The 15,596-nt window shown below is 36.5% G+C and overlaps 2 protein-coding genes across 2 annotated transcripts; both read left to right on the top strand.

The window, feature by feature from the left end:
• Positions 1 to 1,538: 1,538 nt before the first annotated feature.
• Positions 1,539 to 8,447, top strand: LOC311276209 (mannan-binding lectin serine protease 2-like). The gene is made up of 11 exons (XM_084385760.1): positions 1,539 to 1,670; positions 2,023 to 2,221; positions 2,403 to 2,583; positions 2,701 to 2,823; positions 4,367 to 4,560; positions 4,651 to 4,798; positions 4,989 to 5,113; positions 5,426 to 5,501; positions 6,430 to 6,555; positions 6,649 to 6,732; positions 6,831 to 8,447. Exons 1-11 carry the CDS (start codon positions 1,600 to 1,602, stop codon positions 7,580 to 7,582), a joined length of 2,079 nt encoding a protein of 692 aa, XP_084241886.1. The 5' UTR covers positions 1,539 to 1,599; the 3' UTR covers positions 7,583 to 8,447.
• On the top strand, positions 8,231 to 15,214 carry LOC311276210 (complement C1s subcomponent-like). The gene is made up of 6 exons (XM_084385761.1): positions 8,231 to 8,341; positions 8,544 to 8,745; positions 8,879 to 9,059; positions 13,864 to 13,989; positions 14,082 to 14,165; positions 14,265 to 15,214. Exons 1-6 carry the CDS (start codon positions 8,316 to 8,318, stop codon positions 15,029 to 15,031), a joined length of 1,386 nt encoding a protein of 461 aa, XP_084241887.1. The 5' UTR covers positions 8,231 to 8,315; the 3' UTR covers positions 15,032 to 15,214.
• Positions 15,215 to 15,596: the final 382 nt, after the last annotated feature.

The raw sequence follows: 15,596 nt of genomic DNA, 5'->3' as shown, positions 1-15,596 counted from the left end.
ATAATTTTTTCATACAAACTTTTCCTCAGACTCAGACCCCCTAGGACATTATGTCCTCCCCTGGTTTTTTATTTATTTATTTTTTATAAAGAAGAAGCCAAACTCGAGGATCTCGACAACAACAACAGCAACAGAAGTGGGATTCATGGCTTGCACTAGAGACTTCTCTCTGTAATAGTGAACTATTTTACTTCCTTGGTTTTGTTATAGTTACACTTTATGTTTTACTTCCTTTGATTGGTATCTTATAAAGCTTGCTTAGCTCATTCAAGTATGAAGCATTGGTCATGTAAGGTAATTGTTAAATATTCTGTTGCATTGAATAAAGGTCAAGTGTAACCCATAAGCACATCTTCACAATTTTAAAAACTACACAACAAAACAAAATTATTTAAACAGTTACTCCACTATATAACATTTCAAATAGTACAGTAGTAGGCTACACCTCTTTTAAACGACATATCAGAATTCAATTAACATGTTTAATGACACCATTTGACCTTTTTTGTGTGGTTGTTACTGTAAATGGTTGTTGGAAAAAATACAAACAATAGAGTGCCGATAACCTCTTCTTCCTCTGTGCCCCGTCTCAGTCTTTCCCCCATATACCTGCCCTCCTCTCTCCCTCTCTTTCTCTCCATTTCCCCTTTATGGGTCACACTCACTTTCCTCTCTTCCTCATTTCTGACACCAGAGGGCGTACTTACACTCAGGTCGAATAGCAAGCATGGATTTCAGCATTGCACTGAAGCCCATGCATTTCTGGCTGCACATCTCTGTTGTATAACTGCGCACAAGCACAAGTTGTTAATTGAAATACTGTTTATATTAGTAAAGACATTGACTTTTACATTCAAAATAGTTCATTCATTTTTGTGAACTCAATTAACACTAAAAATACACATTAAGAAAAATAAATGTTTTTTTTATTTTCTATTTTTTCAAAATTCAAAATAATAATTGGGTTAAAAAATAAATAAAAATAATTTGATTGTTCAGTATACTGCTTGGCAGTATTATTTATTCAGTATATAAAAGGTAGTGAAGATTAGCAAATAGCTAATAAGGATAATTTTTAAAGGGACAAACTTATTTTGGGGATATTTTGGGGAAATTTAATTTTATCAATCAATAAATTCCACTAGAAACAAACCTTGTTGTATTATTTTAATTTAATACTGTGAAGCTGCTTTGATATAATCTGTATTGTGAAAAGCGCTATACAAATACTTGACTTGACTTGACAAACCCTTTTTTGTTGGAAAGCCTGTTTACCTGGATTGATATATTGGTAAGTGTTCAAAAGTGTCCATATAGCCTACTTTATGTGAGGGCCACTGTACATACAAATCTTATATATTTGAATAACTGAGTAACTTTTAAACTTTTAAACTTTAAATCAATGAATAAACAATGTAAATGAGGCTTGTATCTGCCCCCAACAGTGTTCTGTCTGGAACAGCCACAACATCTCCGCTACAGTTCACCTCAGTTCAGGGTGAACGCCCACTGGCAGATATTGAGAAACACTCATACACTCAAGTATGTTGACTGTTTTTTGGGGAAAAGGGGGCTGGGACATGATGATGCAAACAGAGCATGAAAGTGAAAGTGCCGAAACAAGGGAGAGCGAGTTATGTTTTAACACTTCTCATCATGATTGTTTTCTGGTATGTATTTCTCTTGTAGTCATTTTTCAGCTAACCAAATATTGCATGGACTATTATATCCATGTATACAATGATGTCGTCTGTATCTGATCATTATCTGTGATCTATCTATCTATCTATCTATCTATCTATCTATCTATCTATCTATCTATCTATCTATCTATCTATCTATCTATCTATCTATCTATCTATCTATCTATCTATCTATCTATCTATCTATCTATCTATCTGTCCCTACGAGTTTGTTTATGTCTATACTTGTCTTTTCTGCTTTATTAATTTATACCCTACTATTTTCTCCTTCATTCTCCATTATGAATTTGTTTTTTCTGACTTTCCCCTCCTTGTCCAGTGTTATTGTCCTCCTCCTTCCCGTTGGTGGGTCAGTGCCGATGACTGGATGGTTGCAGTCTCCTGGACACCCACGAGGGTACGACCCCGATTCCAGCCTGACTTGGAAAGAGTGTGCTCCAACCGGACACAAAATCACACTCACTCTCATACATTTGGACCTGGAAGAAAGCTTTGAGTGTGCTGACGATTCCTTGAAGGTGTGTGTGTGTGTGTGTGTGTGTTTGAAAGAGTTTTTTTTACAAAACACATACTGTATCTGTGCACACTTAGAAGTGCAGTTTTATGTGTATATAAAAAAATACAAATGTTCTACAGTGTATATTTTACATAAATGTTTTATATTTTGTGTCTTTGTAAGTGACAACAATTTTTGTCCAGGTATTTGTAGATAATGAGCTGCTTTTCACTCTGTGTGGACGCAAGTCCATGAAGGAGCTGCAGTCGTCTATCAACCCTTTGCTCCACTCCTCCTCTGGTGGTTGTCTCTCTGTTTCATTTCTTGCAGACTACTCAAACCCTGAGAGACACACTGGATTTCGAGGCTTTTACGCCATTCAGGGTGAGTAACAGATGATGAGTAATACACTGCCTCCAGGGCAGAAAGGATATGAGATTGTGAGTCATTGAGAATTTTATCTCAGCCAATGCTTTAACATCAAATCCTGCTGACTTTTAGATGTTGATGAGTGTGAGGACCCTGATAATGAGTGCACCCAACTCTGCAATAACTACATTGGAGGTTATCGCTGCTTCTGCAGACCAGGTTACATCCTTGACCCTGATAAACACACTTGCCAAGGTAATGATTGGTTGTGGTCGAAATGAGATTTTAAGACATTTTTACTCGGGCTGTCAATTTAATTTTAATTTACAATTGATTATGTAAGGATTAATGTCAGTCAGCCAGTCATTATTGCAAAATAAATTAGATTTATTATCCTGTAAAATACTCTAAAAATAAATACATGGACATGAAATATTGATTTTAATTTAAAAAATGAATTTTTTCCTAGTTATTATTTTAGATATTATCTGAAAGCTTCCACTAAGAGAAAATAACAACATGTGCTAAACCATCAGCATATCAACAAGAATAAAGGGCTGTTTATACCATACAAAAATAACTATATACGTTTTAATAATTGTTGTAATTCTCTAATAGAATAGGGAAGTCCACACCACTGCTATAACAAAACAGAGGAATATCTTTGCAATCCCTTTTAGAATTTTTTTTCCAGCTGATGAATTATTAAAGTGCCCCTATTATGCTATTTTAAAGTTGCCTAATGTTGTTTTGGAGTCTCCTACAACAGGTTTACATGTATCAAAGGTAAAAAAAGGTTTCATTTCCTCATAATATATGCACATCGCCACATTTTCAATGATTCTCAAACGACTCGTCAGATGAATCAATCTCTCTCTAAATCCCTCCTTTCCACGAGCTACTCTGCTCTGATTGGCCAGACAGCTCAGTCTGTTGTGATTGGTTTACCGCGTACAGCGCCCGCGTCGAAAACAAAAACGCACATTGCCATAACAACGTCAGCTCTGCGTGTCCTGAGGCTTGAGTAAATGTACTCAACGTTGTAACGAACAATGATTTTACCATATCAATGCGAGCGCGAGTCCGATGATGAAACATTGGAAGAACTATTCATTCAACCCCGAACCTCCATCGCAAGGACAACTCGAGCAGGACGTTTCTCAGTGATACGCTACTTAGCAGTATAAAAGTTAGGGATTATACTGCTGTGATATGGTAAAGATGAATTTTAACCACTGATTCTTCACATGCTCGTCCTTGGGCAGTGAAAAACAACTGGTTTTACCTTCACATTGTAGAGCACACCATCTTCTCGACATGATGCTATCCAGTATCCACAGGAATCAGCTGCAGTGTTTGAGCTTCAAGTCTTCCCTGGTGTCTGAGTGCGCAATAAGTGGGCGGGCAGTATGCTAATGTTTCGTCTTGACGTCACAACGAAGCGGCTTATGATTCGTTTGAAAAACGATTCATTTCATTGACTCGGAGTCGACTCTTACTTTTGAAAGACAATAACTATATATATATACGGTGCACTTTCAGATTTAAAACTTTGCAGGATGTTTTCATTCACTTAGAGCTATGTTACACACTACATGAAAGGTCATTTTCAAAAATACATAATAAGGGCCCTTTAATGCAAAGTTCGGTAACACTTTAGAATACTGTTCTGTCATTAATGTATAACTACACACAAACAAGCATATCATATAACTAATTTGATTAATCTCTTAATTAACAACTTTAAGTTATACTTAATCCCTAAAGTGAAACGTGTTGTTTTCTTTCTGTCTGTTAGTTAGTTGTAGTGAAAATCGCACTGGCTCTACAGAAGGTGTGCTGATGTCACCCGGCTGGCCCGAGCCGTACCCTGAAAACTCTGTGTGTTCTTACACTCTGGCTGTAGAGGAAGGTCTGCAGTTTGAGCTGATGTTCACGGCCGTGTTTGATGTGGAAATGAAAGAGAATGGACAGTGTATCGACTCATTAACTGTATGCAACATGTTTTATACACCATTATATCTTTTTCTTTGTATTTCTCCTCATTGACCATTTCTGTCTTTCTATACCCATTCCTTTTAGATTAAACCTCTCTCTGGGGATGTTAAGACATTTTGCGGAAGGGATCTCCCTCCGTTCTTCCTCACAAGGTCTCAACGTGTTGAGATTATCTTCAGGACAGACCATAAAGGAGCAAACCGAGGATTTAGCCTCAGATACAGAGTGAAAGGTGTGGCTGTTAACCCCCATCTTTAAAACTAATCAAGGATATACTGATTAGGATGTAGGATATGTTCATGATTGGTGGAACCAAATGTAACAACCTGCTATTGAAAAACCCACCACTAATATGAATATTGATTGTTGATTGAAAAGTGCTTATTTACATGTTGCGTTGTTGTTTATTTACTTTCTTTCAGAGATGAATTGTGTTGGACCTGTGACGCCAACTTCTAGTCTGATTTCACAGCATTCTGATGATTATGAATATCCCACGGGCTCCAGGGTTAAAGTGAAGTGTGACAAAGGACATGTATTACAATCAGTAAGTGTTTCAGGCTGGTTTTACCTTCTTAGGTTGAAGGGCTGCAGATTAAAGGTATGGGTTTGTTGAGAATTATTTTAGAAAAATGTATGTTAAAAATGAAGATGAATTAGATTTAGATGAATTATATAGAAATTTGTAAATAAATAATTTATTTAGAAAAATATGTATAATTGAATAATTCATAAATATAATTGAAATACTTTAAATTTGGATAGTATGCTTTTGCAGTTAGATGATAGTATGCACTTTATATGGTAATTTATGACTCAAACCTTTTTTAATAACTGCAAGTCAATTTCTGTTTCACAGAATGTATTAGCTGAGTCTGAGTATGACTCCACATGCCAGAAGAATGGAAAGTGGAGTCCTGTTATCCCTTGTGAACGTGAGAAAATGTCTTCTCATAATGTCTTTCTTGATTTCTGAACAAGTTGTTTTTAAGATATATACATGGGAAGATTGTTATCTTATTTTTTTTCCGGATAATTTTCCACCCTCTCTTTGATACTTAGAATTAAATAGGCTGTCTTCACTACCGTATTCCCTATATAAACTACAGTTAATGATGTGATGTGATGATGTTACGAGCTCACAAAACAGCTACTTAGCACAAATTTGTTAAGTAGCTGTTTGCTAAGTAGCCATTTGAAACAGCTTTCTTGTGGTGGGCACACATTACTGAAGCTTTTATTTCAGTATACATTATCAAAATATTGAAATAAGTTGGTTATAAAGATGTTGTCATACTATAACAGGTTTAATAACTTTTTCTTTTTTTCTTATAACAAAAAGAACTCTGAACTTTTAAATATGATAAAACAAAATACACAAAACAATACACAACAAATTTTCAAACAAATTAAAGTGGAAAAGAATTATAAATAACAATAGGTAACACTTTTATAATAAGGTCTCATTAGTTAGCATTAGTCTATGCATTAACTAACATTAACAATGAGCAATAACTAAATTTGTTACAAATGTTATTATTCTTTGTTAACATTAGTAAAAAAAAAAAAAAAACTGTTCATTGTAGTTCATTGTCAGCTGCATTTCTGTTGTTCTTAAAGTGCCATCTACTGTCAAAGAGTAGAGAAAGTGCATTTTCATTCAGCATGTCTCCTTAACTCATTCTGCCATGCTTCTTATCCGCGTTGGGATTGTTTATATCTTATCAATGTATATCGACAGGCAGCTCGTTGTGTTTGGAGAGACATCCAAAAATACTTTTTTTGCATTGATCTGAAATTTGTTAGTGTCATAAAAAAATAAAAAAAAAAATAAAAAAAAACTCTTCTTGTTTTCCTCCTCAGCCGTGGATTGTGGCAACCCAGAGCTTCCTGAATTAGTGGAGCTTTCAGAAAAAGATCCTCCAACAACTTATCTGAAACAAATCCGTTTCAAGTGCAAATCTCAGTATTATCAACTGGATAAAACTGGTGAGATGTGTATGGTTTATGTCGTACATCATTGTCGTAATTCTTGATAAAAGTAGTTAGTTCTACATCTTTGTCTGTCTTCCCTTTTCTCAGGTAATTTTACCTGTAATGCTGATGGTAATTGGGTGTCTGAGAGTGGTAAAAAATTAACAGAAGATTTGCCTAAATGTGAACCAGGTATCAGTCATCCTGAATACACCTATTAACCCAAATATACTTGGTTATCTTTCATATCTCTTTTTCATATATTTCATATTTCACTCTCTTTCTTTTAGTGTGTGGAATGAATTCAGATGTCTCTTCTGGTGGCAGAGTCTTTGGTGGGAAGCGAGCCGAACTGGGGCAGATTCCTTGGCAGATCTTACATAGGTTAACTCCCAGAGGTGGTGCGTCTCTGATCAGTGATTACTGGGCTCTAACAGCTGCTCATGTGGTAGATGGATATGAAGAAAACACCATGAATTGGTTAGGGGGAATAATTGATGCTCAGGACAAAAACGCTGTAATTATGGAAACAGAGAAGATCATAATTCACCCAAATTATATGAGAGTTGGTAAGGGTAAAGAACCAGATAACTTTGATAATGACATTGCACTCATCAAAATGTCTGCCAGGGTGACACTTGGTCCAAACATCAGGCCAGTGTGTCTGCCAAACAAAAAAGATAAACTTGTGGCGGAGGGCACAATCTCAGGTTTTGGTAGTAGAATCGAAGACAAACTTAGTCGATATCTGCTTCATGGACTTATTGAGATACATCCACTTGATAAATGTGATCCAAGAGGTTTACCTGTTACTCATAACATGTTCTGTGCTGGAGGAGATCATATAGACAGTTGTCAAGGTGACAGTGGAGGTCCTTTGTTTTCCCCTGTTCTGGGCTATGGGTCTTCAGACAAGCCTTATCGTCTTGCAGGCATTGTATCATGGGGTCCTCCTGGATGTGGAAATAAAAGCTTCAAGGGCTACTATACTAAAGTCCAAAACTACCTGGATTGGATCAAAGAAACCATGGAAAAAAACTAACATCAGTGCACTAAAATTATATTCACCTACAGCAGCTGTTATTACAATACACATCATTTATCTACAATACACTATATCAAATCTGTTCTTACCATAAATGATTCAAGTTTTATACTCCTAATAAAATCATTTTCACATGTAAAGACATTGTTTCTTTAGAATTTTTTTTTTCCATGAGTAATTCAGCATGTTAAGTGCTTACAGGTTTCCTCAGTCTGTGCCATCTCTTTTTTTTCTCTTCCAAGTTTTTTTAATGCCTTGTACTTTAGCCTCTCTAGATTTGACTTCCTCTTCAGCCAAATTAAATAAACCTTAAAAAATTAATTTTTATTGTGAATTTTAATATCATTGCCCACTGCGATGCATAGACAGTGAATATTTATGAATTATGATTTATTTCCTTAAAACTGCTTTATAGACAAACACTTTCTTTGTAACTGACAAGGATGGAATCATCTAATAATCTGTAAAGAAAAGATGCATGAAAATGATCTGTGTAGACTTTAACCCTTAATGTTTGAGTAAACAGGTTGAAATCGCAGCAAGGTTTACGGGAAAAGTAATCGTCTCTCTTTTCTGCCATAGCCAAATCAAACAAGTTTACCTTTTTTGATGACTTTTAGACTCTTGTTCTCTCATATGTGATTGTTAACCACATACACTTTATCACAAGAAAAACTCATGACTGCATTATCAGTATAGTGAAACAGTTTTTGACATCTGCATATCTGTTATGGATGGAATACATATAATAATTTGGTAAGTTGTTTTTAGATTTAACTCTTAACATTTGCATGTATTACAACATATACTGTATATTCAATTGTGTTGTTCATTTAATAAAAATCATTGGTGGACATCGACATTTCTTAGCCATCTCAGAACATCCTGTGTCTATTTACTGAATTCTCCATGACACAATTATGATCTTTTTCAGTTTTTTACTCAAACACTGATCCAGCCTGCTGTGGGCATGTGTGAATGTGTGTGAATGTGAGCCGGCCATGTTTGGAGAAGTGTCTTCTCCACAGTACCCTCAGCCGTATCCACCAGATATCTTGGAACAGTGGGACCTGGAGGTGCCACAGGGGTATCAGATCCAGCTAACGTTCAATCACCTGGACATTGAGCCCTCTCCAAACTGTTGCCACGATTCTCTCAAAGTAAGTGTTACGTCACTTCAAAATAATGTAAAATCTAAAGATTTGTTTTAACTTTAGGCTCATTTGACAACAATCATTTGAACAACAGTAAAATACAGTTTGATGCCATTTTAAGTGATTATTTTGCATCCAGGTTGTGTCCGATAAGAAGGTTCTGTGGAAGTTTTGTGGCCAGAATTCCACAGACAGGTTTCACCCTGGTAACAAGCCCATCGTGGTGTCTGCTAACCATCTCCAGCTCTTTTTTCTAACTGATGATTCAAACCCCAAATCACACATGGGATTTAATGCATCATACCAGGCTGTTGGTTATGGTGAGTTATAATAAAGCACATCAGTGCTGTAGTTACGAATGTTACTTTTTACGCAAAATATAATTGTACTTTGTTTATTTTTGTTCTGTGTATTTTTGTTTTGTTCTGTTCAAAATGAAAATCCACATGCGAAAATGAACCCACAGCAGATCTAACAGTTGCTTGTTTCCTAACACATGGTAGTGGCATTTCATTCCTGAATTAATCAGAGTTTTTGAATAAATCATAGGCCTAATTTGCGGGTGGATGGATCTCCACTATTTTGCTATAGGCAACACGTTCTCACTCCCAACTCCTCACATATTTATGGAAGAACAACAGGGCTAATAGTCTTTATATGCAACGCGCGAAATTTGGCCGCGTCAACACGCACGGTTTGTCCACATTAATGCTGCAATTCTTTTTACGTGTTTCTTTTGTATGCATAGAGCATAAATAAATACATGGACATAAAATATTGATTTTAATAAAAACATTTTTTATATGTTTTCCTAGTTATTATTTTAGATATTCTTAAAGCTTCCACTAAGAAAAAAATATAAAATGTGCTAAACAGTCAGCATATCAACAAGAATAAAGGGCTGTTTACACCATACTGTTATGGTTGGTGGTGCTGAGAAATACGCATTACGAGGAAGAATTTTGGAAGGAAGACTTTAATCATCAAACACATTGGAATAAGTAGGGATGGCTGACGCGAAACAGTCGTTCCGAAGCTTTGCGAGATCCCGAAGCGCAGATGTTTCGAAACACTGATCCGAAGCGTGATTCAAAACACCCATGTCACGTGACTATGGCCAAACGAAGCCTCGAAGTGTTTCACTAAAACTGTTTCATCAGGTGTGGTCCGCCGAATCAGCGTTTGATTGACACGGTCGGGAACAGACCACACAATCGCACATCTGTATAAAAGTGAAATCAGCGCATATTGACCTCGTGGGTTTTTGTGAGAGGAGTTTGATTTTGAGATAGCGGATTTTTGATGATATGTGACATAGTGCGATTTGATTAGTTATAGGCTATTTAGGCTTACATTTAAATTTACACAACACATTGACTGATAGGCTAGAGACAGAGTATACATATAGTGACACATTAATAGATACATAAATATATATAGAGAGCTAGATTAATAGATACATATATAGATAGATTATAGATACATATATAAATACATAGATAGATTATAGATAGATACATATATAGATACATAGATAGATTATATCTAGATACATATCTAGGTACATATCTAGATACATAAATAGATTATAGATACATAGGCCTATCTAGATACATAGATTCATATAGATAGATACATAGATAGATAGATTTGGATAGATAGATAAAATGGAGGCTCCCCAGAAGAGATGCCGTACATCTGTGGTGTGGGAGCATTTCCATTTAGAAACCCCAAATAAAGTGAGATGTGTGTATTGTGATCGGCAGCTAGCCTACTGCAACAATACATCATCCATGATGCGCCATTTGAGGAGCACTCATCCTGCCATTTTGCAGGGTGCAGAGGATGGCATTCCCCCTGTACCTAGGCCTGCTACTGACACTGCTGGGCCATCTAAGCAAGGTATGCATTGTTTGAAATATAATTATAATTGAAATATAATTACAAACTTTTGGGACACTGTTTACAAAGTCCATAGCCCTATGCCCTACAACCTAATGTCCCAATCACAACTGCCAATCATGTTAAAAATAGCTTCAATGTGAATATAATATAATATAATATAATATAATATAATATAATATTGTGTGAATATACATTTTATAGGTCTACATATGAGACACACAATGCTACAGCTGATGCCACAGTGGAAGTGAAAAAATACATCAACGATGCGGAAAAACAGGAGAAACTCTGGACATTTTCAGTTCCTTGTCCTTCCCTTTGGGCTTCACGGAACTCCAACTACTTTCCAAAGGATGATGGACCAGATCCTCCGAAGGACTGAGAAGTTGTAGAAGAAGTTGTAGAAGTTGCTGCTGCATACTTAGATGACGTATTAATCTATAGTCAAACTTGGCAGGAGCATCTGGGTCATCTGAAGGACATGCTACTGAGAATTAAGAATGCTGGTCTAACCATCCGCCCAGACAAATGCACCCTTGTCAGGACTGAGACACAATACCTAGGGTATGTGCTGAGTCATGGAGTAATACTTCCACAGGTGGGTAAAGTGGAGGCCATCAAGAATATGGAACGGCCAGTGACCAAGAAACAGGTCTGTTCTCTCCTTGGACTTGTGGGGTGGTACAGGCGTTTTATCCCCAACTTCTCTGAACGAGCCTTTACCCTAACTGATTTAACTAAAAAAGACAAGCCAAATAAAGTTAACTGGACTCAGGACTGTGAGAGGGCTTTCCAGGACCTAAAGGACTCCTTTTGCACAGAGCCTGTTTTACAGAGTCCCAACTTTGAAAAGACTTTCACTGTACAGACCGATACTTCTGGCACTGGGGCTGTACTGCTTCAGGAAGGTCAAGGGCAGCTCCAACCGATTGCCTACATCAGCAGGAAGCTCCTTCCCTGTGAACCAGGTATTCTACAGTTGAGAAGGAGTGTCTGGCAATTAAATGGGCATTGGACGCTTTAAGATACTACCTGGTGGGGCACAAATTCGTACTCGACACAAATGCCTGTATCACCAGATGGTTTGTAGCCATCCAGCCATTTGACTTTGAAATTTTGTACAAAACTGGGTCACAAAATTGTACAGCAGTTTATTTCTCTAGGACACCTCAGGTGTCTGGGGAAGGGGGTAGAAATGTCACAGGTTAACCTGGTGACTCTATAAACCTGGACTTACAAACATACATCCATTTCACTGGTACTGTACATTGCCGGCAAAATTAGTATTAAAAATAGTTAAAGTTTTGTTACTGCTGTGTTTTGTTATAGGTTTCAACTCTTTATAGTTTTTCTTATAGTTTGTCATTATTTACCTAAAAGAACAGAATGCCAGAACACCCAATAATTCATATGATAATTAACTTTATTTTTCCCAAAATTTTCCACAAACCTTCACACTCTGTACAACCAAACCCATAATCCAGGTTACACATCACTTCCTGTGGAAGCTACCATTTTGGTGTGATGTCAGATGGGGGAGAATTTAGAAACAGTTGCTTTTGCCATTCAATTTGTTGTTAAACTTTCTCTGTTAATGGTTGTTGTATTAGATGTTTAGAAGGTTTAAGTGTTGTGTTGGGTGTTTATATTATTTAATTTGATTGTTACAAACTTTTTAGTTTGTTCCTGTGGTTGGCATGCCCTGTAGGTGGGGCTTCAGCCTATAAATAGGCTTGCTGGCTGAAAGGATTTCAGTTAGCATAGGATATAATGTATGGGGATTGTGATGCTTCTGCCCACCTTAAAGGTTGAGGAGCCCAGGGCAGAAGTTGGAGGAGCTGAACATGCAGCGTCAGCAGAAGGTGGGTGAGGCATTACATCCACAATATATAGATGCATCACCCATGTAGGCTGTACAGTAGATGGCGGTAATACTCCTGCGGCCAGTAACGAAGAAGAAGAAGAAGAAGAAGAAGAAGGGCTTCAGTTCTGATTGTGGACTCAGAGAAACCTCATGAGTAGTGTTGCGAACTTGAGCCATTTAATTTAAGCAAAATTAGCACATTGTTGCTGTTTTGTTTTTCTTTTTGTACAGTTTTTATTTATTTTTGTTTTCTCCTGCACTGTAAATATTTTAGCACCTTCCAATGAAACACAATTTTTGGACTTTGCATCAACTTTTTGAACAGCACGTCATTTCCCTTTTCCACTCCAACTGGTTGGCCTCCCTACAGAAACAATTGAACTAATGATGACGGTGACCATAGAAATAAAGGAGTGCCGGGAAACTGAACAAATGCAAACAGAAAGTTCAAAAACAAACTGACATGTAACACATACACTATACCTATATAGTTTTAATAATTGTTGTAATTCTCTAAACAGAGGAATATCTTTGGAATCCCTTTCAGAAAATGTTTTTTTTTCCCAGCTGATGAATGATTAATGCAAAGTTCGGTAACACTTTAGAATACCGTTCTGTCATTAATGAATCTACAAATGAACAAATGAATAATGCAATATTAACACTCTATTTGCCATTTGAAACCACTTTCATGTGTTGGGCACACCAACAGTACAATGGCCAAAAAATTGTTTGGCAGCTCTAGGCATGTGGCGGTATCAAATTTTAATGTCATGATAATTGCTGAAGCTATTACTGTATACGGTATTATCAAGATATTGAAATAAGTTGGTTATAAAGGTGTTGTCATACTATAATAGGTTTAATAACTTTTTTCTTTTAACAAAAAGAACTCTGAACATTTAAATACAATAAAACAAAATACACAAAACAATACACAACAAATTATTCAAACAGATTTAAGTGGAAAAGAATTATAAAGAACAATAGGTAAAACTTTTATAATAAGGTCTCATTTGTTAGCATTAATATATGCATTAACTAACATTAACAAAAACAAAACAAAAAACTGTTCATTTTAGTTAATGTTAACATCTGCATTTATGTTGTTCCTAAAGCGCCATCTACTCTCAGAGGGTAAAAGTGCATTTTAATTCAGTGTGTCTCCTTAACTCGTTCCTCCATGCTTCTTATCCGCGTTGGGGTTGTCGCATTACTGTATACCAGCACATCTAGGCAGCTTACTATGTTTGGAGACACATCCAAAAATGTTTTTTTTTTTTTTTTGCATTAAGCTGAAAATTGTTAGTCTCATTTAAAAAAACAAACAAAACTCTTCTTGTTTTCCTCCTCAGCCGTGGATTGTGGCAACCCAGAGCTTCCTGAATTAGTGGAGCTTTCAGAAAAAGATCCTCCAACAACTTATCTGAAACAAATCAGTTTCAAGTGCAAATCTCAGTATTATCAACTGGATAAAACTGGTGAGATGTGTATGGTTTATGTGAACATCATTGTCGTAATTCTTGATAAAAGTAGTTAGTTCCTCATCTTTGTCTGTCTTCCCTTTTCTCAGGTAATTTTACCTGTAATGCTGATGGTAATTGGGTGTCTGAGAGTGGTAAAAAATTAACAGAAGATTTGCCTAAATGTGAACCAGGTACTCAGTCATCCTGAATATGATTATAACCCCAAATATACTTGGTTATCTTTCATATATCATTTTTATTTATTTCATATTTCACTCTCTTTCTTTTAGTGTGTGGAGTGAATTTAGAAGCCTCTTCTGGTGGCAGAGTCTTTGGTGGGAAGCCAGCCAGTCTGGGGCAGATTCCCTGGCAGCTTTTCCATAAGACATATACCAGAGGTGGTGCGTCTCTGATCAGTGATTACTGGGCTCTAACAGCTGCTCATGTAGTGGATGGATTTGAAAATGACAACATGACTTGGTTTGGAGGAATAATTAAGACTGAGGACAAAAACCCAGTCACTATGGAGGCCGAGAAGATCATAATTCACCCCAATTATCATAGAGCTGGTCGGGGTGAATTCCCACCAAACTTTGACAATGACATTGCTCTGATCAAAATGTCTGCCCAGGTGCCACTCGGTCCAAACATCAGGCCAGTGTGTCTGCCAAACAAAACACATGAATTTGTAATGGAGGGCACGATGGGTACTATATCGGGTTTTGGAGGGTTTGATCGAGGCTTATTTAGTAAAACTTTACGTTATGGGCTTGTTCAGGAATATGCTCTTGATAAGTGTGAATCAGGGGATCTGCCTGTCACTGATAACATGTTCTGTGCTGGAGACGATGTTAAAAGTGTTGACAGTTGTAAAGGTGACGGTGGGGGTCCTCTGTTCTTCCCCATGTTGGGCTATGGAACTAAAGAGCAGCCCTATGAAGTGAGGGGCATTGTATCATGGGGTCCTGAAAGATGTGGTAATGAATTCTCTAAAGGTTTCTACACTAAAGTGCAGAACTACCTGGACTGGATAAAAGAAACAATGACAAATAATTAGCATCTGCTGTGCAAGTCGAGACAATATCAGTGTTTAGCGTTAACCTGAGATCAGGTTCAGTTATGTGCATAACAGTCAAGAAGATTTAGAATGAACTGGTTTTATAATAAAAATAAATAAATAAATAAAAACCTGTTTTCTATTTCAGCAGGCAATAAGTTAATTAAATAAAATTGGTGCCTATTTCTGTCTTCTCCAATTTGTCAAAATGTTTCAAAATGAACTAGCAAAGGTGAATACATTTTATTATAATAAAAATAAAGTAGCGTTGTTAACACCTTACAATTTACTATTACAATTTACATTAGTGTATGCTTAACTAATGCATAATGTTAATGTATGACTCATGAAGAACTAAACCATTAATGATTACTGCACCAGCAACGGTAACACTATAATAACTTTCATTAATAAATCATTAACAAACATTAATACTTAACAGATCAAGTTACATTCACAGCTAGAAAAATGAGATACTGTAATGTGTCAGGGATCCACCAGATCTGCACACTCCGCCCACTCATTCACTCTCCCCGGAATACTGATTCACCACACCTGCACCTCA

The sequence above is a fragment of the Rutilus rutilus genome, assembly GCF_951802725.1.
Source record: "Rutilus rutilus genome assembly, chromosome: 17".
NCBI classification, from domain to species: domain Eukaryota; kingdom Metazoa; phylum Chordata; class Actinopteri; order Cypriniformes; family Leuciscidae; genus Rutilus; species Rutilus rutilus.
The sequence above is the reverse complement of the archived record's forward strand: the minus strand, read 5'-3'. Positions and strand labels throughout refer to the sequence as shown.